Source organism: Streptopelia decaocto (genome assembly GCF_964273445.1).
Source record: "Streptopelia decaocto genome assembly, chromosome: 12".
NCBI lineage: Eukaryota > Metazoa > Chordata > Aves > Columbiformes > Columbidae > Streptopelia > Streptopelia decaocto.
Window position 1 is genome coordinate 15753320 of NC_138667.1, and position 18697 is coordinate 15772016.

At 37.2% G+C, this 18697-nt stretch overlaps 1 protein-coding gene across 1 annotated transcript in view; it reads right to left on the minus strand.

Moving 5' to 3' along the window:
• DOCK2 (dedicator of cytokinesis 2) overlaps window positions 1-18697 on the minus strand; it is a 169785-nt gene that overhangs the window by 6339 nt on the left and 144749 nt on the right. The window contains exons 37-48 of the mRNA XM_082063591.1: window positions 17715-17805; window positions 17366-17485; window positions 15507-15596; window positions 14278-14382; window positions 13374-13515; window positions 11793-11874; window positions 9462-9546; window positions 7858-7944; window positions 7349-7525; window positions 6263-6346; window positions 2471-2608; window positions 927-1054 (exon numbers count right to left, since the gene is read on the minus strand). Coding sequence (XP_081919717.1) covers window positions 927-1054; window positions 2471-2608; window positions 6263-6346; window positions 7349-7525; window positions 7858-7944; window positions 9462-9546; window positions 11793-11874; window positions 13374-13515; window positions 14278-14382; window positions 15507-15596; window positions 17366-17485; window positions 17715-17805 — 1329 coding nt within the window. The remainder of the gene's footprint in view (window positions 1-926; window positions 1055-2470; window positions 2609-6262; window positions 6347-7348; window positions 7526-7857; window positions 7945-9461; window positions 9547-11792; window positions 11875-13373; window positions 13516-14277; window positions 14383-15506; window positions 15597-17365; window positions 17486-17714; window positions 17806-18697) is intronic.

Here is an 18697-nt window from a genome sequence, read left to right on the forward strand (position 1 = left end):
GCTGGCAGATCCACTACAATTCACATTTCTGTGCTACCTCCTTCTGAAGGGCAGGAAGAGCAGCCCAGGGCGTGTGATACTACACATCTTTGTTGGACAGCTCAAAAAATTGAATTAACTATTGTTAAACAATGCACTGGCAGTCAAACATGCAAGAATAGAGGGGTGTCTTAAGAAGAAACACTTCCAAGTTAGGGTCATACATTTTCGTACTTTTTACTGTTTAAAACTTTTAAAACTAAACTGCTCAAAAAGGGAGATCAGATGTTAAAGAAAAATCACAATCAAACATTGCTCAGCAAGATCAATTTTATCTGTGCCTTGCTTGGGAAGAATTTCTGTGCGCCCAAAGGATAATTTATAAAGTGATCAAAACAATTTGTAGGTGAAAAAGTTAATCAATACACCTATAACTGTTCTCTCAGACTTTAAAGTCTTTGTGTTTCCCAGCACTGCAGTTAAGGAAGCATATTAGGCAAAGCATTTTCAGTTACCACAGTCTTTACTAAACCCTTCCACCTCCTTACTTGTAAGTTTGTAAAGGCTTTTCTCTTCCTCTCCAATTTTTACAGGTGAAAAAGATGCTAATTAAAAGTTGTAGAAAGAGAAAATTGCAAAAAACCCAGATCTTTGTATCTGAAATGTCGTTTAAATAATAAAATACTTGCTTCCTGAAAATGAAATGATACTATTTTCCAGTGAGACTTTAGTATATTTTGTCTATTAAAGTTGAAATACTGCAGCCTTCAGCCTGGAGGAAGTGACAGCTACAGTTAAAAATAGTTTTGGCCTAGTCTGAAGAGACCGCCAGTGGTCTTTATCCTTGAATACCTTTTAAAGTTTTTTAAATCTTTCAGTTTCATTCCATAAAACTGTTTAAAAACCTGGACTTGGAAGAAAATTGGTATTGTATTATCGCAACCAACCTTTCTGAAGCAATTTTGTTTGGAGTACTGCAGTCTGAATTCATGGAAGTCAGTGAAATCACTGACAACTGACGGTAGGATCTCAGCATTGATCTTGGCCGTCCTACTCTCTTGTCATCAAAATCTGGCTGCAGGATGGAAAAGAGAAACATTTTCTATCAAACAACTTTGTGTGACCCTTGTTTCATCCCTTCTCACTAGGTCTTAAAGACAGCAGAGACGTTTTAACATTTGGCATGAATGAAGTTATTTGCTACCATTAATTACTGTGATTGTTTCTTCCATCTGGATTTACTTAAAGACCTCTTAAACACAATGACAGAGTGAGTAGCTAAATAAACTACAATTGACATAATTAACTTCATTTTGGAAAAAGAAATTAAAATAAACAGCGTCTGCTGATCTTATTTGGAACAGACTTGGGGCACGCCAGTAAAGTACTTGCTTGGGCAAATAGATTCAGTTAGTCCTTGCTCCAAAATACTAATCATGCTAATACTTTGCTTCTGATGTCATTTTCCACCAAGACTCTGGTGTCTAGCAGGAGACTTGGAAACACTTGTAGTTTCAATAATTATTTTCAAGTGTTTTGCAGAGTTTATGTACAATGAATTCACATGCTGATCATCCTTTGAATGGCCAGAACTGCAGAACTTTGTTGGTTTGGTTTTTGTTTTGTTTTTTCCTTTTAACAGAAGAGCTCAGGTCAGCCACCAAAAAATTTTAAACAGGTTGCTTTTGTTTAAGTGTTGATCTGTAAGAGTGCAGAAGGGTCCAAGCATTAGGCAAGATTGATAATTGCGGATTACAGCCTCTCTATTATTGCAGGGATGGTGGCATGAGAGTGAAAATAAGAAAAACATTCTGAGATAAATATAATTTTCGTCATATAGCTGTATAACACAGCACAACATCCAAAATTCAGGTTGCTATTTTTTCCCCTATAACAGAAGAAATAAACCATCTTATAAAATCATCAATGCTGAAAGTGACAACGTAAAATAATTTCCAAAGCAACCCCTAAACCCAGCCAAGAGCATTCCTGCTAGCCTGCACAAGCTCAGATAGACTATTTGATTCAAGAATTGTCTGGAGAATTTGTGTTGAGAAGTTATCCTTCAATTCCCACATATTTCACTTTGGTCTCAACTAATACTTATAGTATTATACACACAGTAGGTTTTGCTTTACAACCCAGCTGGAAGTGGCTAGCACAGGGAGAGATCAATTGCAGATCAAAGGCCTAAACCACTATGAAAAATTACAAAGAGAAGAAACATGAAAATTTGCTTTTACTTCCTTAATAAGGCAGAAAAGAATTGCAATTTTAATAGACATAATAAAATACCCAAATAATCCAGAATGAGGAATATTTGATATGTCAGAGAACTGAACCAGCTCTGTGACTATAAAACTCAGGTCCTGCTACCTTCAGATCACAAGAAAACCCACAAACAATGAAAGCTTAGTATATGTTTTTGTTTAGAAGAACGAGTGTATTAAGCAAAGAAAAAGTGCAGGTGAGGTTAAAAGGAGAGCAATACCAATTCTCTGGCCCCATATTGTTTTTCCACTTTAACTTTCAAATGCTTGAAACATTCCTCCATACGGTCATGGAAAGGACGAAGATTATCAGAAACTCTTCTTTCATGGATTTTAATTCCGGCCCCAAGGAAAGGTATCTTGAAAAAGGAAAAAAAAAAAAAAAGAAGGAAAAGAATGAGAATATTAAAGTGGGTCTGACAACCCCTCTAGCTCCATTTCAAGCACCTGCTAAGTCAACTGCAAAACTCTTACTGTGATCAGCCGACAGGTTTTCAGTTGATTTCAGCTTTTAGCAGCAAATACAGGATGTAAAGGGCTCTTGAAAAATGGGCTTGCTCAGTACATTCTTGAAGAATGTTGGCTGCCTCATAGGGACTTTTCTCTCTTCTGTGTATTTTAATATTAACCCCTTATGAAATTAAACACACCATGTGAGAGTTTAAAAAATTCTTAGACTACCAATCCACCTGCTTATGAAGGTGCCTGCCACGGTTTACAAGAAAAAGGGTTGGGATGAAAAATATCCCAGTGGATTCCAGGCAGGTGGTTTCAAGCTCTTTCCAAGCAGATGACTGGGAAAGGTTTAAATCCATCTACTGAGGACAAACCATGCGATCACTTCAATAATTGCTGCAGCAATTTAATAAGTTAATGTCTGGTTACTGAAGATGATCTCTTCCTTTCTCCTCAACTGACTCTACAGACATCCTCTGTATGCCCCGCATCTCAAGAAAAATTCAGAAAGATAAAGGTTCAATACAAAACAGAACAACTCAAAACACAACCAGAGGCAGCTTGCACTAACTGGTCTGACTGGTTAGTCAGTCAATTTTACTCCTGTGCTTTTCTTTTTGCTGCTTATCCTTTAGGCTGGAGTCAGCGACAAGTAACCAAAGGGGTTAGGATCTCTGTATATAACAATAGCTTTTAAAAACTAGGCAGGAAAAGTATAGATCCCTGTTCCTTTAAAGGAGAATATCTGATAAAAAGGTTAGGAAAAGGTTATCTGTTCAATAACTCTCTCTCTCCACTTGATTTTCTTAAGAAAACCTTCTCCTTTCTCAGAGAGAATAGCTTGCTGGCTTGCTTAAAAAAAAATAGTAAATTCTTATAATGAAGCAAATGATAGTAATATTACATTTCTAACCGCTCTTTCCTACAATGCTTTCCTTGGCGATTATATTGCTACTATCATCTTTGCTGTTATATTAGTGTAATAGCATCCAGCTAAAAGCAAAAAAACCAAATCTCATCTTCAAAGATAACGACAGCACACTTTGACATGCTCTTTCATAATGAATGTATTCACAAAGAGAAACTTTGTAGTGTTTCTCTTTAAAATATAAAGACATGTTATTACTCTTTAGTCTTTGAAGATCGTGATTTATGAGATTTGTACAACATTTTAGCTAGCCTTCTGCCAGTAACCTTTTCTAACTGCTTTACCATTGACTTTCAGCTATTTGTCATGAACATTTGGGGATTTTTTATAAAATCCACTTAGATTCCATACTTTCTTTTTGTGTTCTGACCCTAAAAATATTATTAATAATTGTACACATTGGTCCACTCTTTGACCTGATGATATTTTACGGAAGTTCAACTTGAATATAACTTTTAAAAACATGGTATTAAAGCCCATATATTACAGACAGATCTGTGTGTCCTCTTTAGAGGGATTTACAGGGATAGATATAAATTACTACTTCATTTCCGAATGCCAGATGGTGTAATGGTCAAATTATACCACTGCATCCACTGAGTGTTTGTTGTGGTCAGAAAGCAACCATACACAAGGCCTGTGGTGGGCAACGACACAGGAGAAAGCTGTAAACGTTGGTGACTCAAACTAATAACTAAATTCAGATTAATCAACATGAAACAAAAATAAACTTCAAAACATTCAGAAAGTAGTACCAAAAATCCATTAAAAGTATCTGGAACATTCATTTCAAGGCTGAGAGAGGAATAAAGGGTTAATTCTCGCTGTTTCTCATCTACACTATTTCATAACGTCCCTCTGGAAAGGCAGATCATATATTATGCCTTGATACAGCAATTGCTATGCCCAGTCATATCCACAACAAACTTAAATCATCTACATTTCAGAGGACTGAGCAGTGAGTGGTTTCTTAACAAAGCACCTATGTGCAAAAATGTAAGTCTTTTGTCTCATTCATTTTGCCATATATTGATAGCAATCATTGTTTTTCTCCCCTTCATTGATATAATAAATGCTTAGGTCAATGAAAAGAGCCATTTTCCCTTGAATCTCAGCAAAAAATTTTCTGCTACCATTTTCCTCTTTGAAGACAAAAGGCTTCTGCAGGCTGGTTGGTTTATCGCATGTACGTGAAAACTTAAAAAAAAACCCAAACAACCAAAAAAAAATCCCAAACCCCAACTCACTACAAAATCAAAACCAACACCAACAAAACACAAAACCAAAACCTCAGTGCTGCTACTATAGGCAGAATATTCCGTTTTCCTCTGGAGATATAACTTAATATTTACTAATGGTCTTCCATGTTATTTGTCACATAAAAGACAGGTATAGCAGCAATCTTGAAGGGTGGTTGAGCATGAAAATAGCTCCTGTGAGTAACTATCATTCCATTAAGATTTCTAATGAAAACAAAAACAAAACAAAAGACAAAGAAACAGCAAAATAAGCCACAAGAAACACAAAACCCAAAACCAAAAGCACGAACAAACAAAATCCAAACCAAAGCAAAATCAACAAAACAACAACAAAAATAAAACACCAGAAACAAACAACAAGAAACAATCGCCTCTAGAAATCAGTGATTACTCCATCGATTCCATCTGACATCCTTAATATTGGTCATTAAATAAGAGAGACATACAAACATGCTCCTTAACCAGATGCTGCTAGTGACACTTCCTTGTTGTATCAGTTGAGAACTGAGGTGATCTGATCATTTTGTTATTTCTCAAGAGAATTTCTGACATTTGCAAATGCTTGTTTTCCCAGCAACTCATGAAGTCCCTGTGACTTTATTCGTGCTTTCACTTTTGTCTCCAAACCAGAGTTTGAATTCCTGGCCCTTTTTAACCATAAATGCAACCCACTCTGTGTGGCTTTTGATGAACCACTCCAAGTGAGGTGCTGTACAGAGCACTTCTCTGGCCTACTGCTTTCCCGAGGACAGGAGCTGATACATGGGTAATTCCTCGGGTTCTGGTAGCATTTCGACTAACTCTTAACAGACACTATGATGATGATCCTCCTCAAGAAATGTGATGTGATTTTTCTAATTAAGCCATTTCTCCAGTTTAGGCACAGGATCGCTTAGATCCCTAGAGATGTTTTATCAGCAACACGCCACACCAGATGATAAGGAATTATGTTGTTTTGGCAGTGATCTTAGTGTGTTAGTAATGGAATAGCTGCTTCCTGTTAGACACACCAAAACTGAAGGGGTTGAAGCCCTTTTTCCTACTTAAGGGAAACTACTAATATCTAAATAAGGTAATAAATAGGTAGTCCTTTTACAACTACACATACTCTGAAATAGAAGGTTTAATTTAAGAGAGAATATTTTACTGAGTCCCTTTTCAAAAAAAATACTATGAATCCATCACAGAACTAGGCAGGAACTTTGTGAGCACTCCCTGCCTTGGGAAAACAGTAAAAACCAACAGCAACAACAAAAATATCCGAGTAAAAACGACTCAACTCTCTAAATGCTACATTCTCCTGCTAAAAAGGTACAGAAAAAAGGAATAGCTGATGAAGCCTCAGATGAATGCTGTCAATAAGGGGTTACCTGCCAAGCAATCAGATCTTTGAGTCTATTCAGCTTTTCTTGATCCTCTGGATGGTCTCTGATATATTCTTCTGTAAAGAAAGCCTTAGACAAAAAGAATAATTCAGTCCATCATTTCAACAGGTATAGAAATCAGTGATTACTCCATCGATTCCATCTGACATCCTTAATATTGGTCATTAAATAAGAGAGACATACAAATATGCTCCTTAACCAGATGCTGTTAGTGACACTTCCTTATTGTATCAGTTGAGAACTGAGGTGATCTGATCTTTTTTGTTAAAAGGTATTCAGTCTTTATCCAATACTCTGAGTCTGAGACCCTTACTCTGAAACCCAATTATTCTTTCTTTTATTAATCTTGCACTGAAACTGAAAAGGCGCACATTTGGAGTGTCATGATTTACATGGATAAATGATAATTTTATTCAAGTACTCTATTTACTAGCACTAGCCAGTGTTACACAATGTACTGTGGAGTAACCCCACATCCATTTTTATGCAAAATTTTAATAAGTAATGATTTGGAATTTCGATTTATATGAGGTTTTAAAATTCCTGTTTCTCTCCTGTCCCCACTTCACAAGGTGGTCTCAGGGACAACTTTTCTACCATTCGGTTTCTTAAGACATTCCATTTTACATCTATTGCTGGAACAGTTTTTATTTGGATTCCCATTTTTTAACAACAAAACCTGCTATGCAGAATGGCTGCAGTCACTGAGAAAACCTGATAATGGTTTAATTGATGACCCACATCTAAATACCCCAGACCTACTGTAGGAGAAACTTGATTCATTTGCTCCAGACCAGATCTTATTTCATGACAAAAGGGGCATCTCGTCTCACATGTATATGAAAACCCCCGTAAGTGCAATTAATATTGAGCTTCAGTTACTCTAGTTTGCTGGTTTCTGCTTTCAAAGGCAGCTGTGACCAGGATATGAGATCCCTTAATCAGTGGAGTCAGGGCTTTCATATTCCCAGCCCACATTCCACTGCCACTTTGAATAAAGGATGTAGGAGGATTATGAAATAATATATTAATATCTGAATATGTTCTTTGCATTGACTTAAAAGCTCTTACCTTCTCATATTTAGCAAAGCCACCCATAACAGCTGGATCAACAATTCCATTTAGAAGCATAGAAAGTGGATTAATAGGAAGGTTCTCGTCACTCTGGTATTGGTTAATCATCATCAGAATTTTTTCATTCGTTGTGGACATAGTCTCAATAGCATTCTCTAAAGGACTAATTGTAGTCTATAAAGAAACAAAAGACTTCTCAAGTTTATAAAGAGATAAAAAGGTCTTTTTGGTTTTATAAAATTTCATGTATATGCACTATATTCTTATAGTTCAGCAAAAAACCACAGGTTTGTTCAGTTCTCTTAAGACTTGGACCTGAAGCTACAAGTCAGATGTAAGATATATTGATTCCAGCAGTAGAGAGAGACAACATAAGTAATAATAGTTTGGTATGTATAAAAATAAACAAACAACAACAGCCTTGTGTGATAAGTTTGCAAACTATTTTGTACATGAGGATTCATATAGACACATGTTTTACACGTTCTTATCCCATTAATCCATACCTGTGACATGGAGACAACCTCAAACCACCGTAAAATTCCAGGAAGCTTGTATGCTGTAACAAATGATGTTCTCTCAATCCACATAGACTATTAAAAAAACACAGCAAGGAGAGAATGATACTTCAGGATTTCAACTTTAATCTTTTCTGCCTTCTGAAATGTCAGAGCGAAAAGAATGTAGATGGAAAACACACATTTTTGCATAAAAGGACACTGTAAAATGAATTGAGCACAGCAATTTGCACAAATCATTTTTCTGATTTCACATTAGGTCATCTTGAGGCACTAAGCCTATACAAAGCAGAGAAAAAAGAAAATTACTCTTGAATCTTTCAGTATCTATTCCTATTTTTGCCCTTACAGATTGAGTGGCTGTGACTAAATGAGCTACTCTCACCTCTACCAGATCATAATTCCTCTCTCCATTTTCTGCAATTAAAAGCAATAATAGCCCTATAACAATGTGCCAGCATTCTTACTCCTTTTTTTCCTCCATTCTTTTTCCTCTTCAGTACAAGACTAGCTGACTAACTGCTGGTATTTAAAAATACCACAGCTCATTTAACCTACTGCTCCTTATTTTACCAATATCAGCTCATCTAAACTGCCAGTACTGAGAAACATAATAATGAAGGCAATGAAGATGGACTCCAGCTATCCCAGTTTCCACCTGTCTGAAGTAAGCATGCATATTATCTATTGTCATCAGCAATTAAAATATTTATAATCTATTTTTTGTGAAGCCATTTCAAGGTGTGTTCATAAATGGTTTCAAAACTCTCCAGTTTGCAAAGGAAGCCAATGTGCATCATGAGTCTTGATAACATGGTACAGAGCTGGGATGTCAGGGTAGAGTTTGCATCTGAAGCATTTAATTTAACAGCAGATAAGAAGCTCCTTACATCAGGCTCTTGACACTACTGATCAGCACACACATAACTGAAACTGTACATTTTTGAAATAAATGGCTTTTCCTTTCAGTCTCCCAAGAGCACAGATTAAGCCATAAAGATTGGAAGGTATGGCTTTCATTACAGACTATAAAATATCAGATATCTGTAAAATTAAAATATATAAATTCACCACATTTTTATGCATGACACTGAAAAATAATGTATGATGTTGCAGATTTCCTAGAATATTTGAACAACGAAGTCTGTTTTGCAGCATTATACCATTATGAATGGGAATTAAAATGTCATGGGTAGCACTGTAGTTTGTAAAGATTTCAGAGGACTGATGAAAGCAGACAACACACACCTCTCATTGCCAAGCTCACAGCTGACACAAGTGTTGTAAACTACCATTTGATATTTATGTACATGTCATCTTGTTCCATAATGAAAATCTGTACCAGAAAATGTTACTGCTTAACACAAATATGTTGAGCATACTTAACTACATAATGTTTACCCACAATTGAAACAGTGATATATCATTGAGTAGGAGTAGTGTTGAAATAGAGAAATCTTGTGGTTTGGTTTTTTTTTTTTGAACCAGATCCTAAAGTTAGGGTGTCTGTAATAAGTAACCTGAGACTAAGAAAGAATCTAGATTAAAATTCAGTCACACTACCTCCATCACCCTGTCATTCATTTACTTACAGCAAATTCATTTTCAGGGTCAACCGATCCTTTTCTGACTGGTCTTGAATAGTGGAACCGTTGCACGTTGTTGGACTTATAAAAACTGAAAGATTTTAAAAAAACCCTATTGTAAAATACAGAAATCAGAAATGTATGGTTCTTGTTATCACAGTGAAATATTCAATTTTGAGTCAGGTGAGTTTTTAATTAAAAACAAATTTACAGCTCAGAAGAATAACACTTACTGAAAACTCAGGAGACAACTACTTTTTCTACAAATCGGAGTCAACAAACTGTATTTTACATGTATTATGCTTCGGCTTGTGACTGAGCCTAATTTCCAAGCATAAAAATTCCAGAACTTCCAGATTAATATTAAAAACTACAGATAGAGGTCCGGAAAAGATCTTGACTTTCCTGTATTCTTGCTGTGGCACGCACACTGCTGTTCTGCTTTACAATGGCATCCAAAAGGAGTACATTTTGTTAAAAAGAATGGACTGGACAGAGCAGATATATTCTTCTGGACTGAAACACACATGCTTTTTCATCCATGGCACATGCCAAATCAGTTTAATAACATCTAACGACTCTGCTCACAATGCAGAACAATAGTTATTGAATAAACTAAATATTTGAAGCCATTCATAATCATTCTTGTGATAGGTAAGAAAATATATATAAACACTTGTAGAAGGAGACATCAATATAAATAATCTATTGCAAATGTATGTTATGGTCTAGTCTATTTAGCTTAAAAAAAAAACTCAATCAGTGTGAGCACATATTTTTCACTAAACTTATAACCAATTAGCACTGGCTAATTGGAAAGAGCAGAGATTGCACGGTTATGGCTAAGTACAGGGTATTTCAAAAGGATGGACCCAATTTAATAAATTAACAGCCTGTTTCCTCAAATTGTTGGTACCAACAACAACTGCTCTTTGGTATTGGCAGATCAATGCCAACACACCGCTGAAATGCATGCTGCACCGCGGCATGGCTTGGTTCATGGTTACAGAGATATAGTGATTTCAAATTGGGTCCATCTCTTTGAAATGCCCTGTATTTTGCTGTCCAAATGTGGAGAATGAATTGCAAGGCCTTTCTTGCATTAAAAGTGCAGGTGCCTCATTTAATCTGGAGAAATTTTAACTTAAGATGCCTGTTTTAAACAGTTCTAATTAGGGAGATACAGTCATACATTGTTCTTTCACCAGGCCCTGACAAGAATAGGGAGAAAATATGGCCTCCCTTAAGTGAAAGGTGCTTGTACTTTTTGCTGTCCTTGAATAACAAATGAACAAATACTATTTTGAAATTACCCACTCAGGTTTCAGTGATAAGCAACAGTTTTATGGACCTTGTTTGCAATCATATAAATCATAGAATGGTTTGGGTTGGAAGGGACCTGAAAGATCATCTAGTTCCACCCCCCTGCCATGGGCAGGGACACCCCTACCAGACCAGGTTGCTCCAAGCCCCGTCCAACCTGCCCTTCAACACTTCCAGGGATGGTGCATCCACAGCTTCTCTGGGCAGCCTGTGCAGGGCCTCAGCACCCTCACAGTGAAGAATTCCTTCCTAATATCCAATCTAAAGCTATCCTCTTTCAGTTTAAAACCATTGCCCATCATCCTGTCACTAGGGGCCTTGTTAAAAAGTCTCTCTCCATCTTTCTTATAATCCTCCTTTACATATCGATGGATTTAGAGCCAAAAAATCTTCCAAGCCTGAAGTCAGCCAATAATCCAGTAGGTACTGTAGGCAATTTTGGCACCATCTATTAGAACAGTCCATCACTTTTCACGTATGTAGTCAGAACACTTAATTAGGAGCATGTAATATATTCATCCTGTTCTGCATTCTGCACTGAGTTAGGAGTTTGGAAATGTTACCAATCTGTTCTCAAAATACTTTGGACAATGGTTTTCTTCATTCCTTGACAAAATCTTGACCGTAGTATCAATGGAAACCATTCTGCCACCATGGGTTTTGCACTTGGTCATAACAAGATTCTGTTGTACAAGACCCTTCAACCCGACCGTCTTCCTAGAGCTAGTCACCTCTAAGACCCCTCTCTCCATCACTTGTCTAAGAAGCTCTGGTGAAAGTGCAGTAACTTCCTGCCACAGCATGGATTCTACCTCCACACCCTATAACCATCCACTCTTCCTCAAGTGGTAGATAATCTTTCATGAAATTCCGGGGGAATACATAAGACAGTAAACTAAGACAATAAAAGCTCTAGAATTCATTGGCAAATGACTGAGTTCACAAAATCATGGTTGTCAATTTAGGAATAAGGACTGACTTTCGCTATATTATTTATTACAGAGATTCACTTACTTTATAATTTGATCAGGTACTGCCTTATTTTTGAATCTAGGTTGCTCCTCCAGGACTGGTTGCACTGTAAAACATTGGATATCTGAAATCGTGAAAGTTAAGGGCATGTTATTAACCATCAGCGTGAAACACTGTAGACTGTGGGGGAAAAAAATAATAAGGTTTAAAAATGACATTTCCTGATGAAAAACCTGCAGGGTTCAGGGTTTCATTTCTGGTGCTTTCTTGGCCAAAAAAAGGAAAAATCTGCCAGCAGTAACCAGTAAATATATATTAATATTAATTTTGAACTGTATATTTTTTTTAATTTACTGAGCTTGAATATCTGTAGCTGAATTTATCACACTGAATCATTCATTCATTAAATTTTAAAGCCAAAAAATATCAGCAACATCTGATAACAGTTTCACTATTCAGCTTTGAGCATGCATAATGCCACGATCTTTAGCATTTCATCTTCGAAACTGGTAATTGAGCAGCCCTTTTAACTGAGACTTCCTTTGTCTATGGAAATGTTAGTTTTTAATCTGAATACTGTATTTGTAAGTAAACAGATCATATTCTTACATATTTCAGTATTTTTGAAACATGTCCTCTGGTTAGATTCCATAGCTTTTTGTAAAGTGCATAAGTAGTGCATAGTTGCAAATAAACTTGAACAAATTCTACTTTAAGAAGGGACTGAAACATATCTCAAAAAAAGAAATAACTAGTTAAGACACAAGGACAGACTTATGAGATCTTGGCGCTTAGGCTTAACGTACTATTTTAGAGAAGCCTGTAATACTCTTCACCCCCAACAGTGGGAAAAGAAAGCAGCATTCCTTTTCTCCTTCAGCAGGTTCCTTCAGAATAAACCCAAGAGAGCACGTGAAGTGTTACGATATTAACTTGAAAATTAATAAAGGAAAATCAACACATGAAAAAAAAATGTCTGATACAATGAGGTGATCTCATGTCTGCTCAGCCAGTAGTGATTTAAATCAGAACATGAAGAAAAATATAATGAGTGCAAGCAACTGTTAGAATACTTCCAAACAAGAATAATTTAGGGGCTTCTAAATGGTGGTTAATGATGTTTATGAGTTAATCTTCCCAGGAAAAATTCTGAGAATGACATAAGGCGTATTTATGTTGCCAAGAAATACAGGTGATACTCACACGCAGTGCCAGTCAGAACAATGCTCAAGGAAGACAGGAAGACACAACAGCTAGGAATGTGCGGTAACAGACAATTTGACACCTTAACCCTAGCCAAGGGACATCATTTAGTGGTGCACTTGGCAGTGTTAGGTTCATGGTTGGACTTGATCTTAAGAGACTTTTGCAGCCTAAATGATTCTATGAATCTGCGATGACTTAACAAGACACACTTGTTAGAATTGTGAGAAAAACAGGAATATGTTAGGAACAAGCCATAAAAGCCATGCAAGGCAAATAAGTAAAACTGCAAACTGAGCTGCTACATTAATAAATTTCATCCTTTTTAGGAAATGATTGTTCCACATAGATAAATTCTTGCTAAAAACAAGGTTCCCCAACCCGCCTTCACTTTGTGATCTCCCCCATGTTCAAGGATACATTGGCCAGGAGAGTTTTTCACGGCGTCCCCAGGTGCTGAGGTGGTGTTCATCTTCTCTGCACTGGGAAACTGGCTCAGCAGCTGTGCCTGGAAATCCTCTCTCCTCTCGTATTCCTTCCCGCGATAGATGAACACTTTGTTCTGCAAGGAATAAACAGCTGCTTTCTTTGGCTGTATGACGCTGAGGCAGAAGTTACAGATGCATGTTTATCAGTACAAAAATACAATGGACTCTCCAAATTTTGGAATGAATGTTACTGTTTTCTGAATATTAATTAACCATAAAGCAAGACACATCTTTGACCAAGTGCTGGAATGCAGCACTGACTCCCCAGGGATGATACTTTATGCTGTTAGACTGAAAGAAGATAAACTGGCATCATCACTGAGGATGTTCCTGCAGAGCAGAATAAAATCAGCATAGAAAATTCCTTTTCTTCTTGACTATCAAGTAAAAGGATTTGCTTTAAAATACATTCTGGGTCCAGGTTTCATGGCTTTCTAATACCAATATATGGGTTTCCTCTGCCTGCTCCTTCTCCTTGGTATTATGACGTGTCCTCATTTACAATACAGTCTAACCCCAAATGTACTCATTTGCAGTTCAGTTTGCTTCATTTATCAGGATACTTCTATAATACCAGAAAAAAAAGTCCACATTTCCTTTGGTGTAATATTAGCATACCTTTTCCCTATTTTTTCCAACGTTTTCAAGGCAAATTTGGCCTTAAAACATGGAAAGAGAGGTCTTTCATTGTCTTTCAAGTGTGAGGAAAGCTGCCGTATTCACTGCAGTATGTAAGAAAAGTTTTTGTTTTTCTACAAAATAACATCAAATACTGAAGTTGGTTTTAGAAGCACATGAAAATAGATGAGAAAAATGAGAATTAAAAACAGGTTTACCCTTAGAAATGTGGGGAATCCTTGGCCATAGTACCCAACAGCAAAATAATCCGGTTTAGGTCTCAGAATTTTCATGATGTTTTCATAGAACTTTGCTTGTTGAATCTGAAAGCAAAACCAACCGCAGTTACTTGTTTGGGGCTTTTTCCCATTTACTTTTTGACCTGTCCAGTAGTAGCACACTAAAGTACTACAGCTATCAGTGAATATGCAAGAGCTACCCATTATCAGTGGTAAGCTAGAGCAGCAACGGTTAGCATGCACATGACACTGCTGTGGTTCATTAAATATGGTTGACATTTATATGCAAATATAATACACAGCTAAATGTGTATGGCTTCAACTTCAATTATATGGCCTCAGAATCAGGCTTATCCTTAATGTACTCGCATAAAAAAAAAAAAAAAGGAAACACCGAAGTCATACTTGGCACTTGAAACACTTAACAAACAGCATTACTGAAAAACTCCCTGCCTCAAATATATGGATCCATACCTCAGAAACTTAAGTGGTACTGGCAAAAAATACTGTTTCTATATTTTTGTTGATGATAAAAGCAAAACTGATGATGAGGAAAATAAGCTTCCCTAATACACAAGAACACCACATTTTGATTCCCATGGTTTCTTTGTTCAAGACCATGCAAGTGTGGAATCTTGGGGGCAGAAGAAAAGACGGTAAGGTATGCGGGGGATTTAGAGTAATTCAATTTTAATAAAAACAAATAATTAAACATTTCATCTTCTTTTAAAATTTTCCTTCTGGCCTTTGAACCTAGTTCTAATTACTTGCGATGTATTACTTCCCAGTCCCTGATTAGGACAGAATTCTTTAGGTTTGTCAAGATTCCAGTTCCTAAAACTTAAAGAAAAAAATGAAGGGAAAAAAATGCATCCAGGTACTTTTTGTACCCTAAAGCAGTACAAAGGCCTCAAAAACCTGTTATATTTCTTTTATACATGGCCTTTAAATTGCGCTAAGTGAGAATATGTTTATGCCATCTCTAGAAGTTTCAAAAAATCTCAACAAGCAGATGTCTGTGCAACTTTAACAAGCAGTTCTTTATGAATCTCTACCACTGGATTGTTACAATAAAAAATAGCAAGTCTTGACAAACGAATTAAAAATGAATTGTAGACAATGAGCTCATAAGTAGCCCTATTGTTTGATAGCTCAAAAGTGCTAATTTCTGTGACTGAAATAATTTGGAGACCTCTATATAATCTTACCAGGTTTTGACTTAGTAGTTCATAGTCAAAAACTTCTTTTTCATATTGCTCTGCAAGTTCTTTACATAGAGATATGGCTTCTTCCCACATCTGCAATGCAAACACATATCCCCAAAGTAAATCCAGTACCAACAAATAAGTTTTTTAATGCATCACTGCTTAACTGCAGTTTTATTGATTATGCTAACTTTAAATTCCAGTCATATATTAACTGCACATTTGGAATGGAAGACTCAAGGCAATCATAAACTTTAGGAAAGCAGATTAATGTAAAAAATAAAAGTGTTTTATGGTTCATTATAGGAAGGAATAAGTAAAACTACTTTATGTTTACAATAAGATAATAAAAAAATCACCTAGCCTTGCAGATAGATTAAAAGAGTGAATCACTAAGGTGCATAACATCCAGAATATACCCCAAGCACAAGAGCAGTGTATGAAGGGACTGCCACTTGTCTCTCTTGAAAACGCACACACACACTTCATCTCATAAGAAATTCTGCAGCGCACATAATCACAGGTAACCTTGTGTGTGACAGCTCTCCTAGTCAGCAAAAAAAAAATCACAAGGCTTAGACTTAAATTGCCCCTTGCCCAGAGTAGCAGCTTGTTCCTTTCCACACAACTTGATAGCTACCTCTGCAAATGACTGTGAGGAATTACAGAACTGCATTGGAAAGACAAGGACAGTTTTTCCCATTTGCTATAGGCGCTTCATGTATGCAGCACAAAAATGGTCTTAAAGCAGATAGAAACTCCCTCTCTTGAGGATATTTCTCAAATTCTGTCAGTCTCCTCATCTATTCAGAATAAAGGAGACAAAGGGGGTTTTCTGAGCAGGATTTTCTACAGATGTGAGGACACACACATTATGACCACTTGCACCCAGTGCCATGGACTCCCCAGGCTGGGTGGATCTGAACGTGATGTTGTGTTCAGCTGCTGCAAACCAGCTCTGGTCTGTCTGGGGAGAATCCAAATGACACAAGTCAGAAGGACTTGAATATTACGATAAAGTGGGTGGGGGCTGCCACACTGCAGTTCCTTCAGATGCCAACAAAAAGCCCTGAGAATTATAAATAGCACTGCATTTTCCTGCACAGTGCTGAAGCACCAAGAACTTTCTGTCCTCTGAATTACAGAAGGGACTTTGGTGAGGGAGTTACGCCTTTATTTTGCAAGAGGCAGTAATGAATTGCCTTCCCTCTTCATACCTTTGGCTGCAGCTAACAAGACATAATGACTTAAAGGCCTTATTGGGTCATAAGATTCATCACCCAGCACTGCAGAATTTTCCCCTGCTTTCTAGTCTTTTGCTTTATTTCCAAAAATCTCAGCTCTGTCATTCTATTGACAGGCAATTTTATTAACAGATTTTTTTAAAGCTGAGCTAAACCCAGGTACTGAACATTGAACTACTACATTTGGAGTCTGGGATCCAATTCTCACACTTCTCTGAAACAAATATGTCCATTTTGATTTTTTTTTTTCTTTTTTTTTGAGGGGTGGAGATAATGATCAAATGGCTTAGAAATGCAATCTGTATAGTCCATATATTTTTGCTACTAAGGGAAGGTACATTCAATGACTTTTACTATTTTATTACTGCCTGACAGAGAGGTTTGTGACCAGTATAAACATTAACCCTCTTTATTTGTGAATGTGGCTATTGCAAAAATATGCTCACACAGAACAGATATACTCTTTGAATAAGCCTTCAGGACACAATTTTTACTTGACCCACATTTCAAAGAGGATTTCCTACACAAACTTCTTATACAGATCTTATTCATTAAATACTGCTATACAAAGTAACAGTAAAAAGAGCTGTGGCAGGGGAAAGAACTCTACAGACCTACCTTTCCTTTATCAAAGTATTCTATGATCTTCTCATACAAATTCTCTTTCAAGTGTCGATAGGTCTGTGAACACTGGAACTCTGTTGACATGACCTGAGGTGCACACTGTTCATCTGACCACTGAGAACAAAACCACGTAAAAAACCCAGATGAAAAAGCTATTTTGGCTAGAGTATTTAGTTTTACCAATATGTGGCTTTTAATCACCTATTGAAAATAGAGTTTCAACAATTATAGTTACAATTGTATGACCCACTGCAGTAAATCAGAGATTAAGACAATCACTTTTTAATTTACAAATTTGAAAATTGCAAAAGCTTGTTTATGTATTGAGTTCAGAAATTCTAACCTTCAAGAGCCACGTATGGAGTAGAAGGGTATACGCTGCTTCTGTGTAATTCTCACAATCTAAATGAAGATCTCGCAGCTTATACAAATATCTGTCAGAGGAGAAAACGAGAATTAGAGCAGATATTGACATTACTGGAATATTAAGTGTTAAAAATGTTCTAGAAAAACTCTGTAATGTAGACTTTATAGATGTCATACAGTCACTACCCAAAGAGTCTTTAAGGACACACTAGAAGGGGTTAAAGGTCTGTACTCTTGTTCAGACATTTCTGTGTTTTCTTTGCTGACATATCGTGCACAAGAGGAGGAGAAAGTGCCGAACTCCTCCTGTGAGCTCCTGCCAGCTGCACCTCCGAGAAGAAGAACCAGACTCAAGCTCTGAGTCAGACCTCCGAGCCGTTACTCACGATACCTTCCTTTCTCTGCAGCACTTTTCAATTGCATGTAAACACATTCCATATAAACAGATGTAAGCACAACAGAAAACTCAAGGTAAAGCAGAAACTGGAAAATACAAGCCTAGAAAGACAGAGCAAGTCCTGTACAATTGGGAAGGTGGTAAGGGCAGAAGAGTTGTTCTACATTACACATTGCCAGTGTTCTTGATCCCGGGGGCAGCTTTACTGCTACCGGCACAACCAGTGTCCATCATGTGACTCAAGACATGTTTTCCAGCAGCGAGAAACAAAAAGCACATCCTACCCTGACACACAGCAGGTGTTTGGCCACGGGAACCCTGACACCTTGCTGCAGCAGTGCATGGCGTTACCAGCCCAGCTGCCAGTCCAACTGGAGACGTGTCCCCCATAGCCATGCCCGCTGTTTCTCCTTGGCCCCTCCAGCTCCCAGCTCCCGCTCCAGCTCTGCCTCGCCTTCAGCGCTCAGCTCGGCCGAGACGCTGGGCTTTGCACTGCACTGACCGAGGTGCAGGTGGTTCTGTGGGTTTTGCAGAATGAGAGGCAGCAAACAGCGAGCTTTCGA